Source organism: Madurella fahalii (genome assembly GCF_045866475.1).
Source record: "Madurella fahalii IFM 68171 DNA, scaffold_5, whole genome shotgun sequence".
NCBI classification, from domain to species: Eukaryota; Fungi; Ascomycota; class Sordariomycetes; order Sordariales; genus Madurella; species Madurella fahalii.
The window spans coordinates 1,816,268-1,828,974 of NW_027263975.1; the positions used below are offsets into that span (position 1 = coordinate 1,816,268).

Sequence of the window (12,707 nt, forward strand, 5' to 3'; positions counted from 1 at the left end):
CTGGGCAAACAGGGGTTCTCTCATGGCCTTGAATCAATTACAGCTACAAGAAACCTGATCTACACTACCTTCCCGAGTTTCCTGGGTTCCAGAAACCAGAAAGAAGTAGCAGTTATATTGCCGATATAGCGTTATAGTGGCGTGTTCGGCGCAATGTATTGCGTTGGAAAAGAACCATTTTCCTTAATCCATCATTTCTGCTCACTCTCTCTGCGTCGGGAAAAACTGTCCTGTCCCGGAGCATCTGGGCCCTCTGATCACAGGGGGCTTTAATAAGAAGACGCCCTGTTGGCTGGATCTTGCAAGGGGCCCATTTTTATTTTACACCTTAAAGTTCCGGTCGTCTTGGCCATTGATCCTTAGACAGGAAGCTCCATCTCCACACTAATTACTCACTCTATTTGAGACCTTTCCTTTGCGTACAAGTTGCTCTCCCTCCTATCAGCGGGAGCTCTATTTGCACATATTGTTGACTGTCTGGGCCGCTGAAACTTACTGTTGTGGTTTCCCGGCTCTGTCCGTCCAGCCGTTGACTGTCTTTGTTGTCCCGTTTGTTTTAATGGGTATGTGGAGCTTAAGGCCCTACTGCTCTACTTATACCACGTACACTTGAGCAAGGCCTATATTGCTAGAAAGGTTCTAAACAGGGCTATCTAATAATGTTAGTATTATCTGTCCTAGTTAGCATCTTCTATTCTACTATCTTGATAGCCGATGTTGTTTGCAACAATCCCAGACCACTGGTGTGATATTTCACCTTGTAATTTCATTGCCTTGTTGAACGAAAAGTAGATTGACAATATAAACAGTACGTCGCACTTAAATCGTAAGGCCTACCGAGAATTTGTCTGCGAATTCCAATGTGTTGCGTCGGAATTGGTTGCACTTGTCAACCAACAGATCAGCAATGCTCTTATGCCCTTCTACTGCAGCCCACGTTGACGCACTCACGCCAATATGATCCCTTGTCATTGGATTAGCCCCCATCTCAAGAAGCAGCTCAACAATACGCTTATGCCCTTCTTTTGCAGCCCAAATCAACGGAGTACGGCCACCATGAGATGTCGCCTCTATATTAGCCCCATTGTCAAGTAGCAGCCTAACGATGGTCCTGTGCTCTTCTATTGCGGCCCAAATCAGCGGCACGCGGCCATCATGGTCTGTCGCATCCACAATTGCCCCTTTGTCCAGCAACAGCTTCACAATAGTGTCCTGTCCCGCCCGCACGGCCCACAGCAACGGTGTCATTCGCATTGTCGGTTCCTTACTCTCAATGTCCATACCCTTCTCGAGTATCAGTTTGACGACGTTTTCTCTGCCCATTTCCACCGCTTGGAACAGCGACTTCTTCCATTCGGCGTAATTTGTCGCATCCATGGGTTGCCGCTCGAATACCTGAAGTTGCAGGCGATACAACACCGGGTCTGTCTGTGAGATATGTCCCATGTGCCGCAGCCAGTGCGCATTTGCATAAGAGTAGAATTGGAACTGGTGGAGAGAAAGCGGCCGTCTGGACTGCCCTCTGGTTTCCCAGAGGACTTTCCCCACATCACACTCAGGCAACCTCCGAGACCTCAGAAGTCGCAGCGCGAGGCTCCGGACAGTTCCTGCGTCCATCGAGCGGATGATCCTAGATGGCGCATCCTGAGCCGCGACGTGCGGGGCCATAGCGGTGGACACTTGAGTGTCAAAAACGTTGTAATTGAGGTAGGTGACGATGATGTCCTCCATCGACTTTTCCGCCCTCTCTATCTTGAGGGACCAGTCATCCAAGAGGAATTGCATGACGCTATGGTGTACTAGTCTGACAGCTGACACTTCTTCGTCAACAGTAAGAAGGCTCCCACAGCAGGCCAGCGCTGAATATGCGTCGTTGAGAAGGCGCGCCGGGTTCCAGACCACGTCTCCGGGAACGACACTCAAGGCTTCTCGAAGCTCCTCAATCGTTAACGGTCGATGGGCGACGGCGACGAGTTCAAATATCCGCGTCTGATGGTATTTACCTCCGAGTCCATTACATCTCCCGAGAATACGGGAGAAGGTGCCTGAAAGATCTTTCGGGAGGTCTTCGAGAGCTTTGCGGATGGCTTCGTCCGTCTTCTCGGTACAGAGGGATCCGATCTGAAGCGTCACCCAGAGGAACATTCCCTGGGCGCCCTGCAACAGGACATCTCGTATTTCGAGGATCAACCGGGGGTCCCCTATCACAAGACTTCGGGATTCTATGGATCTCTCCAACTCCGCGGTGATAAAGCTCGCAATATCAGGATTGTCATCGGGCATTGTTATGGAGCAAGTCCGGGCAAACCGTTCCGGGTTGAATCTCAAGACATTGTCGGGCCCCGTTCTAGACGAAACGCAGATGAGTAGCGGGAATGAATCCTGGAGATTTTTGAGTCGATGAATCAACGTCGACATCTCGCTATCATCGCATTCATCTAGTCCGTCCACGACACAGTAAGCCCTGAATCCACGCGGAAGGGCGCGTCGGAGCAGGCTGATAATGCCTTTGAGATCTAGGTCCGATGGGGTCTTGTCAATGAGGTCTCCTACCCCGGTGAGCTTCGAGCTTGAAAGGCTTAGCAGCTGCCGTGCCAGTGAACCGATGACGGTGCGTGCCTTCAGACTCTCGGAGATGTCGTGGCAGCAGAAGAAGTAGGCCACTGGAACGCCAGAGTCTTGAACATGGAGATTGAGATCATCGACTATGTTAGCTAGCAGGACCGATTTGCCCGATCCTAACATGCCTTTGTACAACAGTGTACATGAATCCAATTGAGTTTTCCAGTTTTGGTATTCAGTGGCCTGGTGGAACACAGTGGCGCTTCCAAGCTTTCGAACTTGCTTCCATGTTGTCTGATGGTCGTATTGGGAGCAGGAATCAAGCACCCGAGCATACCTTTCCAGTCTCCGGCGGTGGGATTCAGCCTCAGAGTGTCTCAGTAATGATTTGAGACGGGAATTTTGCTCTTCCATGCTCTGGCACATCAGCAAATTCACTTCGTCTTTGATCGAACAAGCCCATCGCTCGAGCTCGGATGCGCAGTCCTGGACATCAGGGTCGTTTGGTAACGAGAGGACTTGTCCCCAGATCGACTTCTTTGTGAGACCTAACAGACGGTGACAAAGACGAATGATCACGATAAAGTATTCGGACAGGTGCGACTGGAGGGCCTCGGATCGGGGATAGAGTAGTGCCATCTTTTCGTATCGCGGAGCTGAGCGGCCGACGGTCATGAAGAGCGTCGACATCTTTTCGAGACACGAAGAGAAGTTGACGAGCGACTGTACGTGGAGTTAGCTGGATGGCGAATAAAACCACAGGCATAAGTCAAAGACACCAACAAGCAGAGTCATCCGGACTAGAACCCAGACGCTAGAAGCAATTATATTCTGGGAGCTCCCAAGTATGATGTCGCCAAGCGCCGCAAACTGCTGGACTGCTTGCAATAAACTTGTCAACCGAGGTCCAAAACAGCGTCGACCGCCGAGCTTTACTGAAGCGACTCGGTCAATCTCGGCCGTTAGCCGCATGACATCGTGGATAGTTGGAGGCGAGCCGCGAGATCGTAATCTGGATGCAGCAAACGCGGCCTTCTGCTCGGGCGAGAGATCAGCCTCAAAAAGCGAGACAGCTTCGGCAAGGCGGATCTCTGCCTTCAAAGCTGCCGCCTTGGATAAAGCGAGTGACATGGCGTCGTGTTTGGCAGGTTGGAACGTGATGGCCGTCCTCTCCGCATGTCCGGCAAGCAGCAGCAAGCTCCTCGCCAACGTACACAGCAACCACCATAGGAGCTCATGTTAGGTGCCAGGGGAGACAGCCTACCTCAATGAAAATAGGACCGGGTGGTCTGCGAAGACGGGTAGTACAAATAGATTAATGAAGCTGAAAATAAATTAGTAAAGACGAAACAGAGAAAACAATACGCAACTAAGAGCCGGCTAAATTGCTCCTATTGGCTATACACATAAACTCAATACCTCCCTTGCAAGTGCCGTTCATGTGTGCTGCTCCCAGCTGAATCAATCACATACAACCATACGCAGTATAAGATACGGGATCCCGTCCGCTCTCCCTTAGTCAAGGTACTGACGGCCAGACTAGTAGTTGGGTCGGTGACGACCGGCGAATCCCTGGTGTTGTATGTTTTTCTTTCCCTCTTTTTAAATAGCCTTTTTTCTTTCTTTCTCTCTCTCTCTCTCTCCTTTTTTTTTCTTTGATCATAGTCTAAGACCATGATATCCAGTTACCCATCGAGACATGTATCGGTAGAAGTGGGGTTATACGGGATATCAGAAAAATGATAGTGATACTTGAACTTTTAATTCTACGGAATAATTGTGTTAGTGGCCTTGTAGATCAAACCTTGACATAATTAGAACTCAACTCTCACCATTGACGATCCTGCGGGGACGACGTCCTGTCTATTATGCGGTCTGACGCCTGCTTCCTCCACTCTGCACGATACTTGTCTCGTTCGTCCCCGGTCAGTGCATATCTCAGCCTTGCTTCTTAGTACCTCTCGGCCAGGGTAACCGACTGCTCGACGGCCAAATTCTGCGTCTCGTGCACACGCCGAGCACATTGGCCCAAGATTGACCCGCCATCAGGAATGGTTTTGGGGGTAAACACCACGTTCTCCTTGGTTAGTTGACGGGGACGATGCGGTGGTTGCAGAGCTCATAGGTCAGCTCAAAACGACAGATGAGACAAGGGTTGTTTGCAAGCAACCAATTGCGAAGACACAACTTGCCAAACACATGCCCGCAAGGGAGCAGGGAAGGGTTTGTGTCTTCGCTGCCTTCATTCTGGGATGGAAGCAAGAGCTTGGACTGCATGCATATCGTACGCACGAGGTTGTCGCGGCAAGCGTAACAGAAGCTATATATTGGGTCGGGAACGAAGCATTCGTCCTGCCCGGCTGTGTTACTTGGCATTTCGACGCAGTAGCGTTAGCTCAAAAGGTGTTGGTTCGGAATGCCGACCATTTGCGAGAGAGATGCGGAGGGTTCCCTCTTATATGTCCTGTTTTGGTCAGTGATCGACCGACACAGGGCTCCAGTTCGTGTTCAGCCATGACGGAATCTGTTCGCCGTAGCAGAACTGCGGCAACGCTGGCCCATTATCTCGCCGGGTGCAATGAAACGAGGCAAAACAAGTGGTATCATGGAGACAACGGGCTGATGCTGTTCAGTCAATGGAGATTTTCCGCCGTTGACGGGGGAGGGGCAGCGGATTTTATGCGGAAACATTGGATTCATGTACAACACAACTCAAAAGCCCCGATGAGCCAAGCAGGGCGGTATCATGACGCCTCTGCGCCCGCCTGTTGTGCCGCCTTCTCCTTTTGCCTCTGTTCGTGCTCGATGATCTGCTTGCTCCAGCTGCCCGAGACAACTACAGTCAGCTATGTCACGCAAAAAGAGGACAACGGCGCCAACATACTATCTGCTTGGGTAGAAGCGGTCGGGCTCGGGCATTTTGTGCCTGTGCTCACGCTCGGCGCTCAGCTTCCACGTCAGAGCCGTGAGGCCGAAGATGACGAGACTGAAGACAGCCGTGTTGGCCTTCCAGTTGGACGGCTGCGCATACCAACCACCGGCCGGCGACCAGACGTGCTTGGGATAGCTGTTGAGTCGGCGTCGGTTAGAGGTCGGGCTGCGGGCATTCGGATCACGATGCGCGAGACTCACGGGATCTTGGGACCGCCGCCCTACGCCTTCAGTCAGCAAGCCGCAGAGCCAATTGAACTAAGGAAACATACCATTGTGATTTAGATAGCGTGGAAAAGGCGCGGGATTGCCTGGGTATCGATGTCGAACCTCGAGTGTCGTTGGAGAAGCCAATCAATTGCAGCGAAAATGGCGAATGGTTAATTCGGCACGGGCTGTCGAGAATGGAAGCTACCTTACGAAGTAAGCTAGGCCACCCGGGCCTGAGAACCCGCGTTGCAGCTTTTTGGAGAGCCGCAGCCCAGAATCCAGCATTCTGGTGGGGCCTTGGTCAACGACCGCAGTAATTCAAAAATGCGCCAACTTGGATTATGTCAGCCAATTATTTCGTGATCCCTGCAGCGGCACTGGCCGAGAACACTCTCGCATTGGAGAACTTTTTTTCCTCTCCGTGTCTGACGGCGACTTGGGAGGAAAGGCACCAGCACGCGACCGGCAGGACACCACCCATTGCAGCGCCCGTCTTTTTCCACGACCCGGACCCCGGCACACCGCGAAACCTCCCCCCGGGCAATCGACCCAACTCGAGTCCCAGAGTGTCGCCCATGAAGAGGTTACGACTCGACAGATGGACGGGCCAATTGCTCGTGGCTCGCCCGGGAGCCTCGCCGGCCTCAACTCCCGTGGCCGCTTTCCGATGTGCATCCGCTCCTAGATACGCCGCCGCGCGGCACCAGTCGACAGCCCCGGCGCCCGCTGCTGAGAAGACAATCCCGGACGACTACGACGGGACAGACCACACGCGTTTTCCGCCTTTAGAGAAACTCCCGCCTCGATCAACGAGCCTCCCATCCCCACTCCCGGAGCGGGCGCTCCAGTCACCGAAGCTGGCCGCTCTGCATGCCCGGTTATCCCTCTCCCACAAGCTCCCTCTCCAGACGCTGGCGCGCACGCTGGTCGACGCCTCGGCCGACAAGAACCCCCTATTCAACAACACGAACCTCGCCTTTGTCGGCCAGACCCTCATCAACTACCATGTCGCCGAGTGGCTCATGTGCCGGTACCCGCGTCTCCCCATGGACATCTTTTATAGCGCCATGAAAGCCTTCGCCGGGCCCGCCGCGCTGCACCAAGTAGCCCGGTCGTGGGGTATCGAGCACGCGGCCGCGCCAGGTGGTGAGGTCGACCCGGGCCTGCTGCAGTTCTCACTGCACGACGCGGGCGAGACCATCGTCGGCTTCGGCTACACACGTGCCGAGGCGGAATACCTCGACAAGTTCAAGTTCCGGCGCGGCATCAGCAGCCGTGTAGTGCTGGACGACGACTTTGGCGAGACAGTCCACAACAAGCTCTCCAACGAAGCCCTCGCCGCCCGCTCCGACACCGAGTACGGCAACCAGCTGACGCGGTCCCTGGCCGAGAAGGCCTTCGCCACGTGCGCGCGCGCCGTCGTCGGCGCCGTGTACGCCCACAGCGGGCGGGAGACGGTCAAGGCCTTCGTCAAGGCTCACATCCTCTCGCGCACGCTCGACCTCTCTAAGCTCTTCAGCTTCAAGAAGCCCACGACCGAGCTCTCGCTCCTCTGCGCCCGCGAGGACTTTGAGCCGCCCGTCGCGCGCCTCCTCTCGGAGACGGGCCGGCTCTCGCGCACGCCCGTCTTCGTCGTGGGCATCTACTCGGGCAACGACAAGCTCGGCGAGGCCGCCGCGCCCTCGCTCGAGCAGGCCCGCTACAAGGCGGCCATGAACGCTCTCAAGAGCTGGTACCTGTACAGCCCCGGCGAGCACGTCCGCGTGCCGAGCGACATGCAGAGCGAGGACGCCAGGCCCTGGGAGCCGGCGTATATCGACATTGGCGAGATTGTCGGGCGGTAAGGGTGATCCCGGATTTGCGTAGGGAAGGATAGGCCTGCTCAGATGGGAAGTAAACGACGCTTTGGGAGTGGGAAGCGAAGGCACCGAGGAGCACCGCCGCCGTCTTCGGACACTAGGTGAGGAGGGGATGGAATTTCCGCTTTCCACGTTTTACCAACGACGGGAAAGGGCGGGACATTGTATTGTACCATTTTAGCACATCGCAACATCCATCAGCATCGGCAAAGCAAAGGTGCCGCTTCCCGATGCGGTTGATCATGGGGAGGATCTTGGGAATGCGAGACATGGGACGAGTCATCTGGCCGTGTCAGTATAGCAGTGTATGTATGCATGTATGTATAGTATTTTGCCGTACTCAGAAGGGCTCCATGTCGAAAAGAATGCATGTACACTTGGGCCATGAAGAGAGGGCGGGTATTAATGGTGGATATGTTGTCCCCAAGACCCCATCTATTGAGGGCATCAGCTCTACACCATCACCACCCACAACTACCCCTCGACACTCAGCTAAACTGATCCCCGCCCCTCCCCAACCTCCGATTCCAAAACCGCCGCCACCTCTCATCCCTCTCCCTCTCCGCCTCCAACCGCCGCCTCCTCCTCCTCTCGTACACCGCCCGCACCGTCGCCCGGATACGCTCCCTCCCTTCGGCGTAGTTGGCCTTCGCTAGGCCGACCACCTCGTCGATCTGCCGCGGCGTGTACACAAAGTTCCACGTGCTCAGGTAGTCGGTGACGGCCACGTCGACGCCGGGGGCCGCCTTCTCGTTGGCCAGGAAGGGCAGGTAGACGACCGTGATGCCCGCGTCGGGCTCCATCAGCCGCCACGACGAGGTGTCGTCCACAGGCGGAGGGGGTGGGTGGTCCGAGGAGCGTTCCTGGGTCGTGCCGACCCAGACGGTGCAGTAGCCCAGTTCGGTGGTGGCTTTGCTTTGTTTCTGGGCTTCGCGCTGGGATTCTTCTTGGGTGCGAATGTCGGTTTCAGCTTCTGCTTTGCTGTCGACGCCTCCAAGGGTAGGTTGTTGTTTAGTCTCAGCGAGTATAGTGAGGTGCCGAGCAGCTTGCTCGGTTTTGGCTTTGGCGACCTTGCCTTCAGCCTCGGCGGCGGAAACGGCTTGGGCCTCATCGAGTTGTGCGGCCGCTGTGGAAGGGGGCTCGGAGGGCTTTGGCCAACCGATGCCTACCGGCCAACCCTTGATGCCGCGCTGGCGGGCGTATCCCTCGACGACGGAGAGCCAATTATCGGTTTTGATATCGGCCGAGGCGTCAAAAGTCACGATAATGTCCACGTCACGGCCTGGGCGGAGGAGTGGGTAGATGGGCAGATTGTTGGACATGCCGGCGTCCATGAGTTGGATGTATTGGTTGTCATAGACTCCCTGCGGGACTGCTTCTGGGAGCTTGCCGTACATGCCGTGGACAAAATTTGGGATGGTGGCAGGCTCGATGGGATGGACCATGCTAAGATCTTTATTACGCCCCCATATTAGCTCGTCGAGTGCGTGGAAGCCAGTAAGACTCTGGATGATTGGCCTGATCTCGCGGTAGTAATGGCTCAAGGTCGCACAGAATGCGCTGCCCCAGATGCCCAGGAGCAAGGGCACGCGAAGCTCGGGAAGACGTAGCCCTGATGCTGTGGGCACATCTGAGCCATTCTTAAACTTGCGACCCAGGGCCCATGTGGGGATGCCAGCCGAGAACTCCTCACAGAAGAACTCGTAAGGCGTGATCTCGAACCACTGGAACCATGCCTCTCTCCTCGCCCTATCCTTGGCCTCCTCCGAGATGGACCCCGGGCCGCCAAAATCTGGAGAGTCCAACTCAGGGATCTCATGCCGCACGGCAGTGTAGATGGGCAGAGGGTTTTGCCCGTATCTGATATATTCTCGCTGGTTCGACAGCTTGAAATCTTTCTCGTTTACTCCAAGCTCGCCTTTAGGGACCAACAACCTTGCCGCCAGGAGGATTCCGTAGATGTCGACGAGGCCAAACTCTGCGTGGGGGTCGCCCTTGAGTTTCTCCACGAGCCCGCTCAACAGGTACTTGTTCGTCGGTGACGACATCAGAGAATTGAATGCAACGGGTGGATATGCGATGTGAGTGCCGAGGCGAGCTTTGAGGTGATCAATACCGCGTCGAAAATCGCCCCCGGTCACCGAAGAGTAATAGAGTGTCTGAAGCCAGCAGGAGCCGCTCACGCCTGATAAATAGGTGGTACAGTCGAAAAGGCCATCCTCAGTTGTCGCAAGAAAGGACCCAGTTCCCGCGACGAGTGCCCTGAGGCCGCCTCCAGAGCCGCACATGGCGATAATAGGGACGTCATCCGGATGGATATCTCCCTCTTTAAGTCCCAAGTATCTAGCTAGCGCAGGGATGATGGCCCTCTTCCTGCGCCCCAGGAACGTCTTCTCGTCATCACAGAGGTCGTTCGACACGCGTACTTTTGCCGAGTATCCAATCTCGGGATGGGTGTACGGGTCATGGGCCTCTTGCCAGATCTCAGCGGCCAGCGACCCAGGAGCCATGTTCAGCTCGCGCTGCAGCTTTCTGACGTAACCGGGAATGTGCTTTGCCCACTCTGGCACGATATAGTCGACAACCATGTCCGAGAGGCCGTCTGTTGAGGGAACAAACGAAATGCCATCGAAGTTCCGGGCGAACCTGGTCCAGGCGCTCCCATCGCCTTCGCAGTCAGTCTCATCATCACTGGCTGCTGGCTGCGCGTTACCGGGCGCTATTTTCGCCTTGGCGTCGGTGTGCTGGAATGCATCAGCCGGGTAGAGCCACAACGCAAGCAAGGCGCTGGTAGCCATCACGGCCATCAGTTTAGAAAGGCGCACTTTAGGTTGAGAACCTTGCCGTGACGTGAGGAAGCATTGCCGCAAGGGCGGGTCGAGGTACGAGGGGCCCAAGCCATTGCCCGTGATCCGCGGCCTGGTCTTTCTCGTGAAAACACTGACGCTCGGTGGATAGTATAATACACGCCCCGCGCGGTGGAAACTTCCTATGTTCCTCGCGAGCAGCCTCATCGTGGCGCGGAGAGAGACTGCACAGCAGAACGTGTGGCGTGAAGAAATTAGAATTGGCGTTCCATTACGGTCCGGCTCGTAACGCCTCTCCTCATTGCTGGCATGACTAACGGGGCAACGTCGCTACGAGCGGTTCCTTCTATTATGGGAGATGCAATTCGGTGTTGCGTGGTTGGAAAGGCCGATGCGATTCCGCGTTTGGATGCCTTGGTCAGGATCGTGGGTTACATCATCGGTCGGCATGTATGTACAGCTGCATTCGGAACAGGGTTCCGCTGGGCCTGGCCCGACAGGGTCTTCTTGCCCGTGATTTGCCGCCCCTTGATTGCATCTGAACAGGTGGTCCATGGCTCCATGCCCATTTCCATCAGTTTCTGACCTGCTACCGCTACACTGTACACTACGTCGGCGGACGCCCCAAGTGGACTATGCTAGGCCAGTCAGAGGAGAGCGGGCGGTCCTGCGTCTGGACGGGAGATTCGTGTCTCGGACAATCCGTCTGCAGGTTTCGGATGCAAAATACCGGTCCAAGGAAGCAGCGCCGGCCAATCAGCCAAACACCACGCTGTGGGATAAGGGCTCGCGCCTCTCCTGCTTGTGTATCTCTCTCTTGGCTATTGGTCGCACACGAGGCCAATGCGTAGCTGCCACATCAAAGATGGGGTGGTAATGGTGGCACCAAGCCGCTGCACGACAGCATCCAGGAACCTCGTGCGCATCGGTAACTTGGGCTGGGTGGGAAGCGAAGGGAACAAGCGAAAGACGTTTAAAAGTTGCCAAGCCTTTTACGCCCTGAGTGCGGGTCGCGTTGCGGCTTCATTTCGATCGACTTCGTCAAGCACACATGGCTGCATGTCACACCAAATCCTAGTCACAAACCCCGAAAAAAAAAAAAAAATAACGGAGAACATGGGGTGGCGCCTCTCGTGCTGGCAGTTGCAGCGTTGAGTCGAAACATCCTCTCCAATGAAGCCCTGGATGCGAACCGATGACATCGAAACGGACATTGGGCAGGGCTGCAGACCTGGGGCGCAGGGTTCTTCGAGCCTCAACAAAGAGACGTCAACGATCCATGGTCGCCGAGAGTTGGAATGAACAACAAGTTCTGGCCCGAAAGGCGCCTAGCGCCTAGGGAGCAAAGGTGTTTTATTGATGAATGCGGGCCTGCCTTAGTTTTGAGACGGCCATTCGCCGCCGCCAGCACTTCTGGATGGTGCTGCTGGCGATGGACGAGCCCAACTTACACGGTGGAGCCAGGTTGACGGCCGGGGTCCTATCGTGATGGAAAATGGGTCAATTCAGCCATTGATCGAGCTGGATACGAGCCTGGAAAGCTCTATCCCGCTCCATCCGTAATGCTCCTCCCGTAAAACCACGCAGCGAGAGGATGCAAATCGCCGACCACGACCAATCTTGCAGCGTGCTTTTTCTGCGTCGTGGTGGTCGAGCACATGAGCACCCTGGCATCCTCAGGCCGAGATTTTACTCCTCTGGTCTGGGGGACCAGCAGCCATTGGCAAGACTCCAGCGAATCGCAGGCCCAAGGCACCCCCCCGGTCCCGTTCATTTAACCCATCCTGAGCACCTCCCCCTGCCCCGGACCTCACCCCAGCATTGGTGCCCAGCACGACAACCCCCTTTTGCTCCAGCGAGACAAACAGACGGGTAATCTCCCTGCCTGTCGCACCCTAAATTTTTCCCTTTGACGACCGCGACACGTTCACATCTCGCATCCTCACTTTGACATTTTCGTACTTCTCAACACTCTTTTTCTCGCCGTATTCTTACGCGATCAAGCGTTACCTTTCAGAATCACCCGCCAATTCCCTTTTCCTCACCCACGCCCTGTAGCGCCACCCGAAACGCGCGACTACACCGAGGCTCTCCTTTGACCTGGTATGTGATGAATTCCCACGGCGCAGGCCAGCTATCGCGGCCATCGGCCATTGCAGACTTGACCGAGCCCTTCCGGTTGCTGGAGCCGGACAATTCTTCTCTGGGTCGGGTCTGGCGCGCACCATGTACTTGAGCGTCATTGCGGCCTCGAGCACAAGCGATCCATGGCGCCTGTCGCAGCAACGAAGCTCCGTTAGCTTCCTTTGGCTTGCACCATCAGGTCGCACGTGGAAGG

General features: G+C 55.5%; 4 protein-coding genes and 1 non-coding gene across 5 annotated transcripts; 2 read left to right on the forward strand and 3 right to left on the reverse strand.

Moving 5' to 3' along the window:
• Positions 1-819: 819 nt before the first annotated feature.
• MFIFM68171_09117 (NACHT domain-containing protein) lies at positions 820-3,693 on the reverse strand (the record flags this gene model as incomplete). Its single annotated transcript, XM_071064536.1, has 2 exons — positions 820-3,285; positions 3,346-3,693. 2 exons carry the CDS (start codon positions 3,691-3,693, stop codon positions 820-822), a joined length of 2,814 nt encoding a protein of 937 aa, XP_070920637.1.
• A 339-nt stretch (positions 3,694-4,032) lies between these two features.
• MP_IFM68171_r70 lies at positions 4,033-4,147 on the forward strand. The gene has a single exon (XR_011606017.1). It is a non-coding gene; the product is annotated as a 5S ribosomal RNA (ribosomal RNA).
• Positions 4,148-5,306: 1,159 nt separating this feature from the next.
• Positions 5,307-5,768, reverse strand: MFIFM68171_09118 (NADH-ubiquinone oxidoreductase ESSS subunit; the record flags this gene model as incomplete). The annotated part of the gene is made up of 4 exons (XM_071064537.1): positions 5,307-5,385; positions 5,447-5,629; positions 5,695-5,714; positions 5,766-5,768. The coding sequence occupies 4 exons, from the start codon at positions 5,766-5,768 to the stop codon at positions 5,307-5,309; spliced, it is 285 nt and encodes a 94-aa protein (XP_070920638.1).
• Positions 5,769-6,278: 510 nt separating this feature from the next.
• mrpl3 (mitochondrial 54S ribosomal protein mL44) lies at positions 6,279-7,547 on the forward strand (the record flags this gene model as incomplete). The annotated part of the gene is made up of 1 exon (XM_071064538.1): positions 6,279-7,547. The coding sequence occupies one exon, from the start codon at positions 6,279-6,281 to the stop codon at positions 7,545-7,547; it is 1,269 nt and encodes a 422-aa protein (XP_070920639.1).
• A 503-nt stretch (positions 7,548-8,050) lies between these two features.
• MFIFM68171_09120 (Lysophospholipase) lies at positions 8,051-10,576 on the reverse strand (the record flags this gene model as incomplete). The annotated part of the gene is made up of 1 exon (XM_071064539.1): positions 8,051-10,576. The coding sequence occupies one exon, from the start codon at positions 10,574-10,576 to the stop codon at positions 8,051-8,053; it is 2,526 nt and encodes an 841-aa protein (XP_070920640.1).
• Positions 10,577-12,707: the final 2,131 nt, after the last annotated feature.